The 22,211-nt window shown below is 35.8% G+C and overlaps 1 protein-coding gene across 1 annotated transcript in view; it reads right to left on the bottom strand.

Annotated features, from left to right (window-relative positions):
* Positions 1 to 1,273: 1,273 nt before the first annotated feature.
* The window catches only part of Smp_162340 (putative phosphatidylinositol 3-and 4-kinase), a gene marked incomplete at both ends in the record, with an annotated part of 68,635 nt that continues 47,697 nt past the window's right edge, over positions 1,274 to 22,211 (bottom strand). Inside the window, 14 exons of the mRNA XM_018789878.1 lie at positions 1,274 to 1,351; positions 1,862 to 2,010; positions 2,822 to 3,183; positions 3,802 to 3,897; positions 4,442 to 4,599; positions 5,808 to 5,915; positions 6,832 to 7,069; positions 7,195 to 7,322; positions 7,411 to 7,444; positions 8,705 to 8,757; positions 18,051 to 18,230; positions 18,766 to 18,976; positions 20,380 to 20,555; positions 21,525 to 21,765. Coding sequence (XP_018655277.1) covers positions 1,274 to 1,351; positions 1,862 to 2,010; positions 2,822 to 3,183; positions 3,802 to 3,897; positions 4,442 to 4,599; positions 5,808 to 5,915; positions 6,832 to 7,069; positions 7,195 to 7,322; positions 7,411 to 7,444; positions 8,705 to 8,757; positions 18,051 to 18,230; positions 18,766 to 18,976; positions 20,380 to 20,555; positions 21,525 to 21,765 — 2,212 coding nt within the window. The remainder of the gene's footprint in view (positions 1,352 to 1,861; positions 2,011 to 2,821; positions 3,184 to 3,801; positions 3,898 to 4,441; positions 4,600 to 5,807; positions 5,916 to 6,831; positions 7,070 to 7,194; positions 7,323 to 7,410; positions 7,445 to 8,704; positions 8,758 to 18,050; positions 18,231 to 18,765; positions 18,977 to 20,379; positions 20,556 to 21,524; positions 21,766 to 22,211) is intronic.

The following is a 22,211-nucleotide window of genomic DNA, read 5'->3' as shown; positions in this document are numbered from 1 at the left end:
AAGAAAGACAACAATCAAAAAGGTTATTTAACATTTTGATACAAGTACGGTGGATAGAGTAAGACTCCCATGATCGGTACCAGTCTTGGGGAAAGCGACTTGGACAGAAACTAATTGGTAATTTGGTGTAACACTACTGCATAGCGAAATAAATAATAAGCAACGGTAGTATGGACAGCGGTTTTTTCACATAGCGAAACTACTGCAAGTGACAATGATCAGTGAAGCTTTAAGACGGAATCGGTATGCTACTGAGTGAATTAGTAGACACTTCTGAAATATGGTCCTTGATCGTTAAGTATCTTGCTAATTTACATAGTAGTGGAATTAATCTATAGTTAACGTAGTCAGTCACCCTAAACACCGACTGTCCGTGATCATTCTAGTATACTTTAAACTAGAACTTTTTATGCAAAATAGAGCGAGAAAACTTCCTTGTGAAGGAGATATACGTACAAAACACTTAGTTGGATCCCACTTTTAATAACGTTATTAAACTTAACAGAGAACAAGTTATCCAACTCTAGCAAGTTACTTTTAACCAAGTCATTTCAACAATTGGTCTAACTGATACTATGTTCATACTGGGTAACTATGATTTTAAGACCGAAACTGCCTTATGGATGAACGAGGTTCTCTTCACTGACTAACCGTCAGACGGAGAACTGTTAATTAACTACCAAACGCATTCAGTAATTTTGCGACTAGCTTTAAAAACATCATAGTCACTTGTATAAAACCTAATAATCCACTTAACTGAACGCCTTCAACTCGGTGCGAATATCATTCAATATCACGGGTGAGCAATCGACCTCCTTTGAGATTAACTTAATCTATTTACTTCTCTCTATTCCCCTATGGAATAATCAAGATTACTAAACCAAATTATCTACTCTTATTCAACTGAAAATTGAACAAAGATAAAGCCAGAGAAATATTTATATATAAATATACATATGAAATACATTTTCTTATTATGTACTTGCAACTTTGCACCAATGCAGTAACAGAAACACAATTTACTCATGTTCTCTTTATCATGATTTCTGTCAATGAAGAAGATAAAAGTTTTGTTGGATTATTTATCCTGGTACCTTAAACTGTACATATTCAACGTAAAATTGAACTTTATCAAGAAGTAAATAAGGATGTTTAATTAACATTAAATATACAAATGAATTTACATGAGCAGGAGTGTTTCACCTTAGCGACAGTAATATACAAACAATGAAGAAATAATCTATTTTTGAAAAACTTAAGCATTCAGATAAATTTATAGGAATGGCATCCATCCTTTGTACATTTGACAGAGTCGATCAACATCGGTTGCTTCTTTAATTAAAGTATCCACCTACAAGGTAAAATATATATACTACAATTCAGAAACTTATATATATATATATATATATATATATATATATATAATGTACTAATTATGTTGAAAGAAGACTACGTAATGTCCAAATCGAGGTAAATTATTGATTCTAGAAGCTAGTGATTGTTAGGAAGAATACGTCAAGAAATGATGGGTAGAATCCACAGTGAAAATCAGTGAATAAGCTATCCAACTTGGCCGCTTTGTATCGGTATGGGTGTTGAGCATAAAAACAATACACTCGGACAATATCCCATAGTGACTGAATTTATAAGAATGAAATACTCTACTTTTTATAACACATGTACTCAGAAGCATCTAAGCTATAAATAATGGAAAATAATCACATATAAATAAAAAATATCTATATCACTTATGATGAATTTAACTGTGAAGATGTATTCAAAAACGAATTCATTTTATGTCCACAAAACCCTCTCTAATCAAATAGATCAAAAGTGTAGTTCATTTAGTTTGTGAACTTACTTGTCCTTCAACAGACATAGGTAAAATCTGGCTGAATCCATCATGTTCTGTAATTTTACCTTTAAGACGATCTTCCATACGTGCTAATTTTTCTGTAGCTGCTCTAGTTGCACGTTCTGTCAGGTCCAAGTCGGATGATGCGCTTCCATCTGATGTGGAGCCACCACGGCGAGTTCGTCCAGCTATAAAAAGAATTGTAAACATAGCGGTTGATTTACCTATATGGTTTCGTGAAAACTTTGTCATTTATGAATCTTTTATCAATCAGTTATTGAGAATTAGCTAGCACTGGATAAATGTCTTGTTCTAGTTAACGATTCTTCAGTTGAGTGGGACCATGATCACACACAGTATATACTTTTAAACTTCCATTTAATTTTCGGTTCACAGTCTTCATAAAATGATTTCTCGCATTGCGTTAGATCTTTCTGAAACTGATTTCAATGGAGCGCGGCCGTATGTATCAATAAAATTACAGACTAAAAAGTCAAAACATGTTTCATACTTTGGTACGTTTGAATGGATTACTATATCACCTGAAACCGGCGAAAGGAACGAAAGTCAGCAACACAATAAAAAGACAAGCTAAATTATCACACTGCGCTCCAGCCCTGCTAACTAGAGGGAGAAAACCAGATTCAGCAGAGGGAAATGTATATTCCACAAGCAATCGGGAGAACGAACGAATAAGCACACAACTCATGCGTATATATACAGTACAAAAATGTCCTTAGAAAACATCACAAAACATGAACTGAAAGAGGAAACGAATCAATGACATTTAAGGTCTTTACAAGTAGGAAATATAAACTGAAGGTAAAAGTAGGTACTTTTGGTACAAAAAAGAGAAACTCAAAGTTCCAAAATAAAATTACAAAAAATGAGACGTTTACGAAGAGATTTCTGGGGATCTAGCATCCCCAACAGACTTACAACTTTCACCACCAGGGAATGCGTTGCTTCGTACGTTTCCAGTTTGTTCAACAACAGCATCAAAATAAATTGGACGGAACACTGCCAAGAGTGGATCGATTTCGTGACGTAGTAAACGCATAACTGCTTCTGAACAACGTCTGAATGTACCTTCATAACCTGTTGGACCCATAGCATGAACCATGTTGCGAGTTAAACGGAATGGAACACGTTCAGGCCAAGGTAAAGTAAGACCATTATTGAATACACACGAAAAATCAACATGAACAAGATCACCAGATATAGAGTCGAACAATATATTCTCTGTATGTCTATCTCCAAGACCGAGAACATAACCAACCATGCTCATAACTGCACAAGTACGTGCATAACATTCTCTTCCTGAATACCTTGAGTGAAAATAAACCCAATAATAAATACCTGTAAATAAAAGGAACGTATGGGTATGGTAGTAGGCAATCATTTTTATTTATCCTAGAACTTGCTAACAATATGTTCTCATCACTTATTATCTGGCTTTATTCAAGTATTTTTAAATTATAGCTCATGATGAAATGACATCGATTACCGTTATTACCAAAGCTGGGACCAATTAGAACATCCACATGACCACAGAAGCCTACGAAACCAATCCTACAATCATTCAAGGACTAGCATCAAGATTCATTTGTCACACGTCATGACTTCCTGTTAGCTTAAGAATGATTGAAACCGGTATTAGGAGTGATAAAACACAGCTATTGTTGGAAATAAGATTAGAAGAGAACAACAACTACTCATTTAAATAACCATAAGTAAAAATCTAAACTACTGGATTTCAAGACTGTAATTTAACGTTTGACATTGAATGTTCATTATTCATCAAAAACAACCAAGAATAAATTGTATGGTAAATTTGAAATGAACAATCGAAGTTAACTAGTTGATATACACCACATGTAGATCACCAGTTTACAGAGTAGTATTTAAACTATTTCAGATAATTCTTTAAAATGAATAAAACTAACCAGGAACTTGGGTTACTAAACGTGCTTAGGAACCAATTATAGAAGACAAGGGGGAACATAGGTAACCATTTGTTCAAGTATTTATCACGTTTCACTCTGAAAAGTAAGAACCATGGTTTATTATTAACAATATGAAATAAACAGGTACATCTTTAAAAAAATATCTACTCATTTCAATTAATGTTTGCACTTTTGAGCATTATATAACAATGGTTGCAATTGGTAAAAGGGGCCACACATTTAAACATATTGTGACTAGTGTGTACAAAACCCTAATCAATCACGTGAATCATCAACTGAGTCATTTTAGGCAGGTATATAATTCTCAATTTTCCTTAAAAAGTAAATATCTGTCAAGGACACTGTGAAACAATATTATCATCAACTAAATGGAAGTGAAATGTGTCTAATGACATGTGCGCTGAAATCGAAATTGTCCAAAGTGGAAACTTGAAGTATTAAGAGTATTTACTATTTGGAAGTAAAAAATTATACAGTTATTATATGGATCAGATTTTTTAGTGATTAGTTAATTTGCACAGGTTCGTGGTGAATAACATTTTGTGGATTAGTTCAGTTATGCATTTATACAAATACACACTATAAAACACTAAACTTACGACTGAATGAAAGAACTTACGATAAAGGATCTTCAAGTAAAGGTGCTACTCGACTCATATTAGCCCAATTGATAGGTTTACCAATCTCATTATACAGACGTGTGATGATAGATCGAAATGGCTGTGTATTACGAACCCATTCAATCAATCCACCTTTTTCACTTAGAGGAATTACCGCCTGAAATTAGAAAAGTATAGACCCAAATAAATAATCCATTAAAGCGCGTAACTAAGATTACGCATATTCTTATTTACAGAATCACTCAAATAAACTGAACATCGCTTAAACATACTGTGTAAGTTTGTTATGAAAGATAATTTTAATGAGCAAAAAATTATTATAAAAAGTAATTTTATGTGGGAAAATTGAAAGTATCGGTGATCTTTGACATGGTGTAAATTCAATACAATATCAACAAATGGAAAACACAAGTGCAACAATATGTATTGGATGCCATGAACCTCAAAGCAAATTTTCATACAGACTGATGATATAAGCATTCAAAATAGTTTGGTTACGGGTTATATAGCGTAAGACTCTTAAAGAGGACAATAAGAGTATTCAAGACAGTCTATTGGTAATAGAATGTTTTAAACTATAATCATTCTAAATACTATGGAAAAAAAGAAGTGTTTTTACTTTTTATTATAGTTGGTAGATCAGAAGCGAATACTACAGAAATGGAGTTAACCAATCCTCTCTTTTTAGCCGACATAGTATCTAACATCTATATGTTCTACAAACGGTTAAATAATGATATTTACTAACAAATATTGTAATAAAAAAGCAACAAATCATTTGTTTAAAATGAAATGAAGGAGAAATATATTTACCACTTTTGAAAAATTTGTAGTTTGCTAAAACATTACATGTAGATTTAAAAAAGCCGGTTGAAGTAAAGCAATCAAGAAATTTCCTGAATTAATTCACGAAGACATATAAACCACTAAAAAACGTGAATACAAAGTTCAACTAATTGTAGTAACATTTCTACATGCGTACAACGACTTGTCGTAGTTTAGTGTAAATAAAGGTTCGCTAACGCTTATACAGTTGCGTAAACATAAATATGAAAATTGAATATTTAAGTTTAGAAAAAATTTATTATGAAGGAAAAAAATGATTTCATCAACAACTGAAGTGGCCGGAGTGATACACACGATCAACCCTCAAATCTTATACAGGTAAAAGATAGAAAAACTAACTGGTTCGGTGTGCATGTAAATATATATTTAAAAAATTAAAGTTATTATTTATGTACGAAATATTCAAAGTAATATGACTATAGGTCATTACCTAGTTGAGAAATGGATGATCAAGAATCATAAATAACGGCAACAAAATATCAATCAATTATACACTTAATCATTGTAATTTATACTTACATAAGTACGAATTTGCAAGGCACGTCTTCGAGTATTTTCATTGATAACTAAAAATTTATTGATCATTCCGTTTAATTCCATCAATCGAGAATCTTTACGAAGGTCATCCTGTTGCAAATAAATTAAGAAAAATAGCTAACTGAAATCATAGAATTTGAAAATATTAACTAAATACCTCAACTGAAATAATGCGAAATGGTCGTCTAGTGCTTCCAGGTTTTCAATGATGGTCTAGCTTAGATTGTTTTGTGATTTCAAGTGTGAAATAAAATTATTGATAATAAGTACTTTTCTTGATGTGGATAATTATGTTCAAAAATATATGTATTTATCAATTAATCTAATTAGTTTTAATTTAATAGTTGTTTATATAAAATCGAATACATTGAAAAGCCTTGATGAAACAGCCTGACACAATAAATCAGGTAAGATCAGTGGGAAATGATTGATTTCTATAATATAGAGTTATATATTCTTGATCTGAATCGTCTAATGGTAGAATCTTTAAATGCGACATAAAACCACAACTTTACACCTTAGATAAAGTATAGCTGAACTCCTTTATGGCCGTTTGAGATATTATTCTAAATGATAAGCAATTAAATGGAACCAGAAAAATCAAATCTCTGATGGCACTCAAAAATGGTTTGTTATCAACTATTCCACAGGTATAGAAAGTAGCCGGATAGTGAGAAGTAATATCTCCAGTGCTGTGAATACATGTTTTACGGTTGACACAACTGATTTACGAGAGCTTTTACGTACCAAGCAGAATGGAGAAAATTTCATGAAATGAAAACCCGAATACATAACAGCTGTTTATTTGTTCGGTTGGAATAAGTACGAAATAAGCGCTTTCAGAAGCAGTAGAGATACCTGGTGAGACACATTTATAGTTTTACTACAAAAATTTGTCTTTATACTTTACATAAACTAGAAAATAATAGTTTTATTATGGTTTGACATATTATTAGTGTGTCATATCTTTGGGTAAGTTTGGGATACAAAAGTGAGAAAAACTTACATTGGGTTTTGCAACAATAATATACTCCCTACCATCTGACCCCACCCACGTCATTTTCTTCGGTCTAGTCTGTGATCCAAGTATTTCCACAGTGTCTTCTATATGTGTAAGACAAACTAATCTATCTGGTTGTTCAGCGAATGGCCAATGATGAGCGATTTGTTCAGGAGTAGCGTTGGGTAGTAAATGATTAGGAACTAGTTGACGATGAATTGGTATGAGGATACGTGAGAATTCACTTGTATAAAAAGAAATGTAAGAAACACTTATAGGAAGGAAATTCTATTTAGAAAAATAAAAGTGAGCAATTTATGACAAATATAGATACGAAGTGAATAGTTTATGTCAAGTATGAATGCCTACCTGCTCTCAATGAGACGTGTAATTGGACGCACAGTTTGACGTAAACTAAAATTACGAAGTTCGCGTCGGTCAGCCGTCATGAATAATCCACATACTGTCTTTAGATGATTGCATAAAGCAATAGAATCCTATTTGAAAAATATAAACCCACTGTTAAGAAATGTAATGCTATGGAAAAATTAACGAGAATCACAATGACGAAATGCATAAACTTACAGCAATAAATTTTGACAAATGCGGTTGTTTTGTTCTGTAAATGAAGTAAATTAACAGAGTAATAAGAGTTACCAAATAACAGAGGATAGATAATTTAGTGAAGTTTCAACATAAAAAGAGCAATGAAAAGTAGTACATGTATTTAGATAGAAACTAAGCAATTTATAAACAAATCACTACCACAACGAACGACTTTTGTTGAAGTAGGAATAGGCTGGAAGAAAACTAAGAGCGGAGAAATCAAAGAGGTGAAGTCATCGACTGTTGGACTGTAGAAGCATGAACACTACCTAAGGTCCTTTTCAAATTTATTTCACTGGATTATACCCCTTGAATAACATCTTAAACCCCTAATCTTTCCAATTACTGCTTATACTCTTACTACTTCTAACACTATGGGATTTGAATCGACAACTGCATCTCTGTGCTAATGTGGTATGGCAACTCGAACTGATGTACGTATGTACGAAGTTCTACGTTGTGACTGACTGACCTAAGGTCCTTGCAATGATCGTAACCAATAGTTGGATAAATTATGTGACATGACTAAGAATCTTTTGCAACGGCGCACATATATTCACTCTCTATCTTCCCTTGAATTGTAAATTTCTAATTAATCTCTTAAAACATTTATCATGTGAACCCGTATTTCCTTCTCGAATCAAATCTTCAATGCCGAATCGTTTCTACTTCCCAAAATACTATTATTACTTATACTACGTTGACTTGTCGCTGTGAAGTGGCATGGCAAATTGAACCGATAAGAATATGTGCCAGTTTCTATGTTAAGCATGACTGACTGAAATAGATTACTTTTAATTGAAAAACAGTAAGCAATATTAGGTTACAATCCAAAAGCGAAAGTATGAATATCACCTTGTGCCCAAAGCATCAAAGCAGACAGTTAGAAAGAACATGTTCCATTTCTTGAAAAAAAATACCAAGAATGGAATTTTGTATTGCAATGCACCAATCTCGCAGGCTCATGACAGATGTAGCAGACAATATGTATTAATTAATCAGACTTCAAGTAAGGATCATTGGATACATAGGTTATCTAAGAACTAAATCATAGCTTGTATTAGACGTCAAACTCAAAAACACCGATATCCTACACCTAATGAAACAGTAAGTGACATTTTCGGAGGATAAGGAACATAAGGATAGAAGCTAACATACATTTCAATAAAGAATAAAATTATGGATGATTCTGGAAAAAATGAAGTAGGGATGATTCAACGAATATTGACTAAAATATAATCAATACAATTTAATTCTATTTATGATGACTTACTTAATCATGTTGAAAATTTGCTGACAACGATCTCTTCGCTGGCGTACTGTAGACTGTGAAACGAAACAGGAATATACAAATTAATAAAATAAAATAAAATGAAAACACAGCTATTTATTCACGTAATATAAAGAAGTCATACAATTTACAGAAATATAACAATAAAACGACTAACTAGCAAAGTTAATAGCCATTTTCGTATTCACTGAATTCTTTTACGATCTTTTTGGGATGTCATTAGCTGTCATACAAGTTATTGAAGATAAATTAATCTTATAGATAATAGATTTTCACAACCTTCATCAAACTCTGTTACAACTTATTTAATGAAAGCTAATTTTGGGCATTACATTTTCTAAAGATTAGGTTACAAACATTAGTGGTCATTATTGATTTAGAATGTGAGGACGGAATAGTTCTATCAGTTAAACAAATACATTAAAAAGGCGTCTTTTGGTAATCTAAGAGGGATGATTGCCACACTTTGCTGGTGAGGGTCATAAGTTTTAGCACTAGACGTCTTACCGCAGATCACAGATTTGTACACTAACTCTACCACTTACGTAGTTCCACATGTTATAAGTTTGACGTTATCGAGGACAAGAAACAAGATTTATGTATTAAGTTACGATGAATACTGAAATAAAAATGACTTCTAGTTCAACGAAAACCACTTAATTGTTACAAGCCGTTTTAGCTATATTGGTGTTAGTGGGACATAGATTGGATGTTTCATGTATGCATGTTTCATGCATGATGGTATTGCTGCGCGCTGATTGGCTAATTCTAAACCGATCAGCCCGGGCATATTATTGGAGAAAAATCTATAAGCTTCTTATGTATATACTATAAATATATGAACGTTATTCAAGTCAGTGATTGCTGTTCACTTATCATTATTATTTTGAATACAATTTCATTCCTGTTCAACGTGTTCTGATTTTGGGGTCTTGTCGAGTGTCATCGTATAAGAATACTAAGCAATAGGAATAGCTGGGTCGTTTATATAGCAAAAATACAATTATAACAGTGGCGACGAGGAAAAAGGAAAATTCATTCAAAATGAATATATCAGATGACCAGCTCAGCCGAATACTACAACAACAGCAAGCACAACTTGATGCACAAATGCGGTTGTTGGAGACTGATGCAACAGTTTAGCATCCAAAACTCGAGTTCACATGCTGTTTCAAGTACTTCTTGTGATGCAGTTGCTGGCAGAATCCCAGAATTCATATATGATCCCGAAAGTGGAAATACCTTTCTCACGTGGTCCAAGCGTTGGGAAGATACATTTAGAATAGAATTCTGTCAACAAGATGACGCATGGAAGACTCGGTTGTTGATGCGTAAGTTGGGAAGCAATGAGCACGCACGTTATGCTGATCATATATTACCAAAGTTACCTCGAGAGCTCAGTTTCGAGGAGACAGTAACGCAGTTGTCAGAGATATTCGGCGAATCTTCCTCATTGTTTAGTATTCGATATCAGTGTCTGAATTTGGTGAAACGTGAAGCCGATGAATATAGTGCTCTAGCAGACGTCGTCAACAGAGAGTGTGAACGGTTCAAGTTACACTCGTTGACAGAAGATCAATTTAAATGCCTAATATTCATCAAAGCTCTGCAGTCACCACAAGATGCTGAAATTAGAACCAGACTTCTAACTCGTTTGGATCAAGACCCAAACGTCACACTTAGGACATTGACAGATGAGTGTAAACGACTACAAAACATCAGACACGACAATCAGTTAATTGAACAGGTAAATTCTAATTTGACCTGCAGTAGTGTAAATGCTATGACTAGGTTAAAAAATCAGAAGCCCAATAAAACTCATAACAAACCAACGAATGCCTGTTGGTTATGCGGCGATTGGCATCATGTACGGTTCTGTCCATTTAAGAAGCATAAATGTCAGGTGTGCAACAGACGTGGACATAAAGGCCATTGTCCACCGAATCGTACGTCCCAGCCCAAGAAGAAGTATAAACGTCTTTCACGTGTGGTGAAATCAGCTGAGTCTAAATCTCTCTCTGGTAGCAGCTTTTCAAACAGACTATGACATTCGGAGAAAGTATGTTACGATCCAGATTAATGGTATAGCGGCTCGTCTTCAAATTGACACAGCACTGCACTAAAGTGAAAGCTCATTTACCCCTGAAAGCAGATACCAAACCTATTTTTCGCCCGAGACGTCTTGTGCCATATGCTGCTCTTGAATTAGTCGATCAGGAACTTAATCGTTTGCAGCAAGCTGGTGTTATCCAACCGGTTAATTACTCTGCATGGGCCGCGCCGATTGTAATGATTAGAAAACCCAATGGAACTATCCGCATATGTGCTGATTTCTCAACGGGTTTAAATGCTGCATTGGATGAATATCAATATCCATTACCTGTTCCTGAAGACCTGTTTGCTAAACTAAAAGGTGGTACATGTTTCGCGAAAATAGACTTTTCGGATGCCTATCTGCAAGTGGAGGTAGATGACGATAGTAGAGAGTTTCTGACTATCAACACTCATCGAGGGTTATTTCAATACACCCGCCTACCATTCGGCATCAAGACCGCACCTGCCATCTTTCAGCAAATAATGGATACAATGCTAACTGGCATACCAGGTGCAGCAGCTTATCTAGATGACATCATAGTTATGGGTTCCACTAACAGTGAACTTTCCGATCGTCTACACCAAGTTCTCAACCGAGTGTTGGAGTATGGTTTTCAACTACGTGAAGAAAAGTGTATCTTCTTCATGCATTCGATCAAATACCTTGGTTTCATCCTAGATAAGAACGGCCGACGACCAGACCCTGCCAATATAGAAGCCATTCAGAAAATGCCCGTACCAACTGACGTCCCTTCATTAAGGTCATTCTTAGGATTAGCTAGTCACTACAGCACATTTTTGCCTGAAATGCATCGAGTGAGAGGCCCTCTGAATGAATTACTATCGAAAGATAAACCTTGGCAGTGGTCAGCAGAATGTCAAGCATCCTTTGACAAAGTCAAGTCAATGCTCAGCTCAAAGCTTCTCTTGACATACTTCGATCCCAGCTTGGAAATTGTTGTCGCATCTGATGCATCTAGTCACGGAGTTGGAGCAGTTATATTGTAGTGAACAGAACACGACTGGGGACAATCGAATGTATTTAAGCAAAGATTACAGACTATCTCAATAAATTCTGATTACCAAATAATGAACAGTCGATTTGCAAATTAACAACCAATTCTTTCAATCTTCATTGTTTCTTCTCTAATTCCATTGCTCATGCATTTTCCAGACGTTTGCGTTTCATTTCAGTTCTTTCCTCATCGGTCTTCTGCCAAAATACATTCTATGTCTGACCCACACCATATACTACTTATATGGATATAAGTAGACCACACCACAATATCACACGTGTTTCCAGACAAAACAGAGAAGACAATCGCCCATGCTGCCAGATCACTTACCCCTGCCGAACGCAACTACAGTCAAATCGAAAAGGAAGCTCTGGCAATCATTTTTGCTGTCAAAAGATTTCATAAAATGCTTTACGGCCGTAAGTTCACTCTGTTGACAGACCACAAACCACTGATTGCAATATTCGGTTCCAAGAAAGGGATTCCTGTCTACACAGCTAACAGACTACAGCGCTGGGCAATAATGCTTTTGAGCTACGACTTTAACATAAGGTATCAGTCAACCAATACTATCGGTCAAGCCGATGTCCTCTCACGACTTATTGGAGTTCAGCATCCTGGACCGGAGGACATGATCATTGCCTCGATATCAGTTGATCCAGAAATACGGAGTGTAGTAGCAGCGGCAATTCGAAACACTCCAGTGTCGTCAGATGAAGTCAGAAAAGAGACTCTTTGAGACCCTGTTCTACAAGAAGTTAGAAAGTTCCACCTAGAAGGGTGGCCCTCAAAGATCAGTTCAACAGAGCTTCAGCAGTTTTATCAGCGTAGATTATCTCTTTCAATCATCGACGATTGTCTCATGTTTGCTGAACGTGTCATAATCCCAAAGAAGTTGCAACAAGCAGTCCTCGAACAGCTACATGCAGGACATCCCGGAATAAACCGCACGAAAGCTCTAGCACGAAGTTATGTATACTGGCCACAATTAGATACCCAACTCGAGCAGCTATCCCGTTCGTGTACAAAATGTGCATTGGCAGCAAAAGCACCACGAAAAGCAGAGTTGCAATCATGGCCGATACCACAGTCACCGTGGCAGCGTATACATTTAGACTTCGCTGGTCCATTCCATGGACAAACTTACCTTCTGGTAGTGGACGCATACAGCAAGTGGCCGGAAATCTTCATCATGGAACATCCAACTGCAAGCTGCACAGTCAAAAAGCTACGTCAATTATTCAGTCGTTTCGGGGTTCCAGAACAAGTAGTCAGCGACAACGGCACACAATTTACATCATCTATCTTTTCAGAATTTTGTCAGCAAAACGGAATCAGGGACATCCGAACACCTCCATTCCATCCACAATCGAATGGTCAGGTAGAACGCTTTGTTGGTACGTTCAGAAATGCCCTAAAAAAATCAAGAGGGGAGGGTACCACCGACGAGATCTTAGAGAGGTTCCTGTTTATCTACCGTTCTACACCGAACCCTCAAACAACAAATGAGGTCTCTCCAGCGGTAGCGTTACTTGGCAGAAAAATAAGGACACATTTCGATGTCATCCGTCCGACGCCAGCTCGTGAGCCCCGACGAAACTTATCGATGGAGAAGCAGTTCAATCGACACCATGGGGCACAAAGACGATTGTTTACGGTGGGTCAAAATGTACTTGCTATGGACTATCGTGGTAAACATCCTACGTGGACAGCTGGTCGGATCGTGAGAAAGAAAGGGAATGTGGTTTATGAGGTGTCAGTTGGCTCAGAAGTTTGGATACGTCATGCTAATCAACTGAAAGCAACTTCGATAGCCAGCAGCGAGAATCGACATCGAATACCTCTTGACGTTCTGCTAGACACCTTTGAAATCAAAACGCCCGGAACAGACAAGTCAGTTTCTGTGCAAGCAAAGAGTGACACAACTTCCTTATTGCCTAGACGATGGACAGATCGAAAGCGCAGGCCAGTCACTCGGTTGCAGTTGGACCCTAGCACCAGATCCTACGAATCTGCTCAAGGGGGAGGTGTTAGTGGGACATAGATTGGATGTTTCATGTATGCATGTTTCATGCATGATGGTATTGCTGCGCGCTGATTGGCTAATTCTAAACCGATCAGCCCGGGCATATTATTGGAGAAAAATCTATAAGCTTCTTATGTATATACTATAAATATATGAACGTTATTCAAGTCAGTGATTGCTGTTCACTTATCATTATTATTTTGAATACAATTTCATTCCTGTTCAACGTGTTCTGATTTTGGGGTCTTGTCGAGTGTCATCGTATAAGAATACTAAGCAATAGGAATAGCTGGGTCGTTTATATAGCAAAAATACAATTATAACAGTGGCGACGAGGAAAAAGGAAAATTCATTCAAAATGAATATATCAGATGACCAGCTCAGCCGAATACTACAACAACAGCAAGCACAACTTGATGCACAAATGCGGTTGTTGGAGACTGATGCAACAGTTTAGCATCCAAAACTCGAGTTCACATGCTGTTTCAAGTACTTCTTGTGATGCAGTTGCTAGCAGCATCCCAGAATTCATATATGATCCCGAAAGTGGAAATACATTTCTCACGTGGTTCAAGCGTTGGGAAGATACATTTAGAATAGAATTCTGTCGACATGATGACGCATGGAAGACCCGGTTTTTGATGCGTAAGTTGGGAAGCAATGAACATGTACGTTATGCTGATCATATATTGCCAAAGTTACCTCGAGAGCTCAGTTTCGAGGAGACAGTAACGCAATTGTCAGAGATATTCGGTGAATCTTCCTCATTGTTTAGTATCAGATATCAGTGTCTGAATTTGGTGAAACATGAAGCCGATGAATATGGTGCTCTAGCAGACGTCGTCAACAGAGAGTGTGAACGGTTCAAGTTACGCTCGTTGACAGAAGATCAATTTAAATGCCTAATATTCATCAAAGCTCTGCAGTCACTACAAGATGCTGAAATTAGAACCAGACTTCTAACTCGTTTGGATCAAGACCCAAACGTCACACTCAAGACATTGACAGATGAGTGTAAACGACTACAAAACATCAGACACGACAATCAGTTAATTGACCAGGTAAATTCCAATTCAATCTGCAGTAGTGTAAATGCTATGACTAGGTTAAAAAGTCAGAAGCTCAATAAAACTCATAACAATCCAACGGATGCCTGTTGGTTATGCCGCGATTGGCATTATGTACGGTTCTGTCCATTTAAGAAGCATAAATGTCAGGTGTGCAACAGACGTAGACAAAAAGAAGGCCATTGTCCACCGGATCGTACGTCCCAGCCCAAGAAGAAGTATTAACGTCTTTCACGTGTAGTGAAATCAGCTGAGTCTAAATCTCTTTCTCTGGTAGCAGCTTTTCAAACAGACTATGACATTCGGAGAAAGTATGTTGCGATCCAGATTAATGGTATAGCGGCTCGTCTTCAAATTGACACAGGATCCGATATTACTCTAGTGTCTAGAGAGACGTATAACTTGCTGGGAAAACCGCCAATGAAGCCAACCAAGAAAACGGCTAAAACCGCATCTGGAGGTGTACTGAAACTAGTTGTTAAATTACAATGTGAATTTTCCTTCAATGGAAATAGCTGTAAAGGAGTATGCTATCTAACAGAACGACCAAACCTTGATCTTCCTGGTCTAGATATGTTAGAAAAACTTGGAATAATGGAGGTACCCTTCAACAGCGTTTGTAACGTGTCGTGTCCATCATCAGACACCACTTCACGTGCAAAAAAGACAGGTGGAAAGGTCCCAGAAATACGGAGTGTAGTATCGGCGGCAATTCGAAACACTCCAGTGTCATCAGATGAAGTCAGAAAAGAGACTCTTCGAGACCCTGTTCTACAAGAAGTTAGAAAGTTCCACCTAGAAGAGTGGCCCTAGAAGATTAGTTCAACAGAACTTCAGCAGTTTTATCAGCGTAGATTATCTCTTTCAATCATCGACGATTGTCTCATGTTTGCTGAACGTGTCATAATCCCAAAGAAGTTGCAACAAGCAGTCCTCGAACAGCTACATGCAGGACATCCCGGAATAAACCGCACGAAAGCTCTAGCACGAAGTTATGTATACTGGCCACAATTAGATACCCAACTCGAGCAGCTATCCCGTTCGTGTACAAAATGTGCATTGGCAGCAAAAGCACCACGAAAAGCAGAGTTGCAATCATGGCCGATACCACAGTCACCGTGGCAGCGTATACATTTAGACTTCGCTGGTCCATTCCATGGACAAACTTACCTTCTGGTAGTGGACGCATACAGCAAGTGGCCGGAAATCTTCATCATGGAACATCCAACTGCAAGCTGCACAGTCAAAAAGCTACGTCAATTATTCAGTCGTTTCGGGGTTCCAGAACAAGTAGTCAGCGACAACGGCACACAATTTACATCATCTATCTTTTCAGAATTTTGTCAGCAAAACGGAATCAGGGACATCCGAACACCTCCATTCCATCCACAATCGAATGGTCAGGTAGAACGCTTTGTTGGTACGTTCAGAAATGCCCTAAAAAAATCAAGAGGGGAGGGTACCACCGACGAGATCTTAGAGAGGTTCCTGTTTATCTACCGTTCTACACCGAACCCTCAAACAACAAATGAGGTCTCTCCAGCGGTAGCGTTACTTGGCAGAAAAATAAGGACACATTTCGATGTCATCCGTCCGACGCCAGCTCGTGAGCCCCGACGAAACTTATCGATGGAGAAGCAGTTCAATCGACACCATGGGGCACAAAGACGATTGTTTACGGTGGGTCAAAATGTACTTGCTATGGACTATCGTGGTAAACATCCTACGTGGACAGCTGGTCGGATCGTGAGAAAGAAAGGGAATGTGGTTTATGAGGTGTCAGTTGGCTCAGAAGTTTGGATACGTCATGCTAATCAACTGAAAGCAACTTCGATAGCCAGCAGCGAGAATCGACATCGAATACCTCTTGACGTTCTGCTAGACACCTTTGAAATCAAAACGCCCGGAACAGACAAGTCAGTTTCTGTGCAAGCAAAGAGTGACACAACTTCCTTATTGCCTAGACGATGGACAGATCGAAAGCGCAGGCCAGTCACTCGGTTGCAGTTGGACCCTAGCACCAGATCCTACGAATCTGCTCAAGGGGGAGGTGTTAGTGGGACATAGATTGGATGTTTCATGTATGCATGTTTCATGCATGATGGTATTGCTGCGCGCTGATTGGCTAATTCTAAACCGATCAGCCCGGGCATATTATTGGAGAAAAATCTATAAGCTTCTTATGTATATACTATAAATATATGAACGTTATTCAAGTCAGTGATTGCTGTTCACTTATCATTATTATTTTGAATACAATTTCATTCCTGTTCAACGTGTTCTGATTTTGGGGTCTTGTCGAGTGTCATCGTATAAGAATACTAAGCAATAGGAATAGCTGGGTCGTTTATATAGCAAAAATACAATTATAACAATTGGGATGGTACCTGACGAGGTATTTATAAACAAAAAAGTGCCATCACACACTAATTGTGTTAGAAGTACCCGATCGTCAAAAATTCAGACAAAAGCATAGCTTATTACTGACTTCAATAAGACAGAAAGTTACTGAAGATGAGAGTAGCTAGTGTGAGAAATGATAAGCCAATAGCTATATAATTATTCTAAGGATAATGATATATTATGAATCACTGGCTAGAGATCTAAGAAAATAACGCATTCCAAAATGGTGGGTTTGCTTCGTTACTGTTTTTTTATTACTGATTTTCTTTGACTGTGATTTTCGTCTTTAAAGCTAAAATTAATATATCGACTTGTAAACCCACCTGTATATTTTACCGAGAGTAAGTTGTGAATGTCTTCTATTTTGCATAACCTCGTTTCACAGTTATTAAGAACAGGACAAACAATTGTGCCGTATACTCGTCCTTTTAGTATAGGTGCAATTTTTGTACGCCACTTGCAGTTGGTAAAAGACAAAGGAGCTTTCTGAATCTGTGCCAAGACTTTGTCAAACACCAGCCTACAGGATCCATGAGACTACTAAGATGAGTGAAGTGTTTAAGGCACCTAACTATTTCAGTTCCTATAGTTAGTTTAGATGCTGAGCTAGACTAGTCCTTAAGCGCCAAGAAAAGATGAATCCTTTAAAATATTTTATTTCGGTGATAGAAACAACATAACAGAAAGACGCAAAAATACAACTCGAAAAACGAAATGCTTACGTCATTCAGTGGAATCAAAAACCACATAGTCTGTAACGGATACGTTTCAAAAATGCGGACTATCAGAGCAATTAACGTGGTAACTACTGTTGGAATTTCATGACATACACGCGATAACAGTTGACTAAGAGCAGTGTAAAACTGATAAACAGGAATTCGTTGACAATTGATGCGCATAAGCTAAAATGAAGGAAAAACAGCTATAGTATGAGTACTTGTACAACGAGAGATATTAGAACCTTCAAATGTAAAATACAGTAAAACTTTTCGACAGGAGGTAAGCAGTATGTTTATCTTTTAGGCTTAAAGTAACATTGGAGCTTAGTTCTTGGGTGCTTAACTAGAACGTGAAAGGTAGTACTTTGTGTGTAAAAAGTTATTTCTCAGCTACATGTCACGAATGTTGACTGTAACTTCTACCTTGAAATAGTAACCGAACATGTTAACAGAAACTAACCAGTCAAAAGATGATGAACATAATTTTTACATATAACTTATATAAGCTGAAGAACACTCGAAAGCTAGATAGCACTGTATTGCTGTTTTTTAGTGATTTGGTAGAACACTTGAATGATAAAATATAATGCAGGTTGATATTCATAAGCAAGAATGATAATGTAGAATAGAACCCTCTTTCAAGAGTAAACTATTTCCAAACATTTAATACGAAAAAGAAATCGTAAACTGTTCAGTATTTATTACTTAATCAACTTACCTCTTGAACTTCATTGAAGACTTTTTGTTCTGAATGTAGATTATTTTCTTCCGTATGTTTTTGAGACTTATTTAGTTCATGAGAATTACGAACAGAATCTTGACCATAATCCAACCATAATGTTAATAACCTTGGCATTGACTGATAAATAAATTGACTACCATAACTTAAAGCTAAGCCGTATTGTTGCAAAGCTACTTTGATTAGTGCACTGTAAAAATAAAAGTCAAAACACAACATAAAAACACTACTAAATGAATGAAAACTATTTTCAAATGTATACTTTGCACCTTAAGTGACTAGTAGAATTTCTACCAAGACTCAAACTTAATATTCATAACACAGATAAAGATAAATTTCACTGGTATTAAAAAAAGTTTAATTGAATAAGTTACCATAATTGTATATAAGTGAGGTGAAACCCACGGTTGGTTTTAAAAAGAAAGTAAGAGCTTATATATATATATATATATATATATAAACAAGAGAGATTCTATCACAGTACAGACGAATAAAGAAGGATTTGACAGTTATTATGAAGTAGGTTGTTCATTACATCATCAATAGCCAAGTGAGGATTGGAAGCATTACGAATGTCTTTTGAATTAACAGACTAGATTAGTTGGTTAGAACTCCCAGTCTACGTTACGTGCAAGGACGAAATTCAAATCCGATGTAAAAGAATCTGATGAATAAGAGTGAATGCTTATCTTCCATTAATTTTTCACATTTCTTCTTTACTACTTGTGTATTTATACTTTAATTACTGGTACATCTTGTCCTTTTCTACTACGTAACTTGATAATTATTTAAAAAATCGATTTCTCACAATTTTTTTGAACTACGTACTGATCTTGGGTAGATCACTACTGTAAACCAGGAAGTAATAGACAACCGTTTTGTTCAAGCATAGGAATCCTCAGCAGTGTGCAATTACAACCTCTATACTAAGAAGAAACAACTGTACAGTGCTTCCTGACTTTCCCTGGTAATCTACCTAAGATCAGTTCGTAGTTTCAAAAAAAAACTACGAAAAAATCTATTTTGGTGTAATTCTAGTGTTCAGATATTTGACTGGATAGTAATTAAATGACAAGATTATTGAAATTCGGACAGAAAGAGCATAACTTTAAAGGAACTAGACAATAACCGGAAAGTATGTTCAAATGATAGGAAAGTTATCAAATGACAGATAACGATCATCAAACAGTTGTTTTGGGGCAAGTGTCATTCCTTTTATTACTAACTACACAACTACATGAGATTTAAGAGCTAGCCTAATGAACTACGACCAAATTGACTTACCCTTGATAAATAAAATTGTTGATAATATTTACGAAAACTGGTTAGAAATGAATTTTATTATTGATTTTTTTAAATAAGACCGATGAATTACATCTGAGAAACAACAGTTAAGAGATCAATATAGATATCTTATAATTATTTCAGTTACAGAATCATCAGATTTACACGGTTTCATCATACCTTTAGAATATGGTAAAAAATGTTTCATGATAGATCGAGTATACTACCGAAGTGTTGGAATTCAACATGAAAGTAAGACATTAAAACAAGTATAAAAAGCAAATGATCAAACAATAAAATCTTACATACTTTTGTTGTTTACAGCCAACTGCCTGGGTTCTAGCCCGGTCCACATAGCGTGCAAGACGAAAATGAGCCTCCTCATAACCGGAATTAAAACTACAAACTTGTTCATAGAGTTTTCCGGTAGTTTCAAAATCATATCTATTCGTTTCTTCACAATAACGTGTGCGTAGAAGTAAAGCCTGATTAATTAGAATGAAATGAACAGAGATTGGATACATTCATTTATATACATCAAAAAAATCACATGAACAAATGAATTCGTTTGAGTTTCTAGGTTACTTAAAAGTATACGTAAAAGAAAACCAAATACATTTTGAATTATCATCACTAGTCCTCAGTATTTTAGAGTTTTACAAAGTCAGTAACTTAAGACATAAATATTTATGTATCTTTAAGCTTTTCTCATCTGATTTCAAATTGTAGTGAACCTTGAAGTACGCCATAATTAGCTACTAGCAGAAAGCATATTAGCAACAAAATAAACATCAACTCCTACTTTTACACTGATTAATTAGTTATCCTATTGGACAGCGATAATGCAATGAAGTATTCAATGAGCAACCGCGTCATATACTTCTGAAATTTGAAATGACACTTTAGAAAGACGTTTATTTTAAGTATAATGTACAGAGAATTTTGACAAATAAGTCTAAACATATTTTAAATTATTCGTCCAAAATCAAGATATTTACCCTAAGTATTTGCGAATAATAGTATAGTCGTAACAATTGTAACCAATCAACTGGATGAAATGACTCCCTTAGAAGCCCTTGTTAGAATCGTTCAAGAAAGTACATACCGAGTTAGTGTGTGTAACTTGACATGAATCCTATCTCAAAGTGCACATTGAGAAGTTTAATCTCTTTAAATTTTCGAGATATACACATATGCTTCCAAAATATCATGTGTTTCTGAAACATTTTGTGCCTTATTGTATATGAATATGCTAGAAGAGTAACTTCAAGAAAAACGACCATTAGTTCACAAGTTTACAATTGTATCTATCAACGTACATTAGTATATTTTACTAAGAATGAATTAGTTTTAGTTAGCAACTAGACTTCATTTCTTTTACTTTTCTTACAGTGAATTCGTTTGGTCAAAAAGATTTTTTAAAAGCAATTTATTCAATTTATGTACATGTTTACCTGTTGTGCAGAAATAGTTCTATATTCTGTAGAAACTTCATTATTCTCATTGGATGGTTTGTTACGTACATTGAAAATATTACAACCAAAAACGTCAGGTATACCCTTATCCAAACATGTTTGAGCGGCTTCTCTTTTATCAGTCTTCCATAATAGTTTAGCTCTTTCAAGTAGAGCATCTGGAATTCCGAAATCTTCAGCACGAAGAACACAAGTATAAGCTGCCATAAATTGTCCAGATCTTATGTGTAAATCAAAGTGTAAAGTATGTTTGCCGTGAGAACATTCATTCAAATACTCAATAAAAAAATGAATTAAGTTTTAGGTATCTAGGAATTGATATATAAAATTAGACGTCACGAGTATTGAACAGCTTATGTTTCATCGTAGAAATAAGCATAGATGATCAAGAATTCGAAAAGGATGGATACACTAACAAATTCAAGTCCTCTTAAAAATATGAAATCCAGATTCTTTTTTCTTTGTTTTTTTATACAAACTAAGTTGTGCAATAAAGCTATTAGAAAAAATAAATAGTATATATCTCACACGATCGAAAATCCACTACTGAGGGTTTTTATTTAAGTTCCATTTTTGTGATAAAGTTCATATTAACAATTAAGTTGTCTTATATTTCCTTAAATATAGAAAACTGTAATCATTCAGATTAATTCTGTATAAAAAATC

The sequence above is a fragment of the Schistosoma mansoni genome, chromosome W, assembly GCF_000237925.1.
Source record: "Schistosoma mansoni strain Puerto Rico chromosome W, complete genome".
Classification (NCBI taxonomy): domain Eukaryota; kingdom Metazoa; phylum Platyhelminthes; class Trematoda; order Strigeidida; family Schistosomatidae; genus Schistosoma; species Schistosoma mansoni.
The sequence above is the reverse complement of the archived record's forward strand: the minus strand, read 5'-3'. Positions and strand labels throughout refer to the sequence as shown.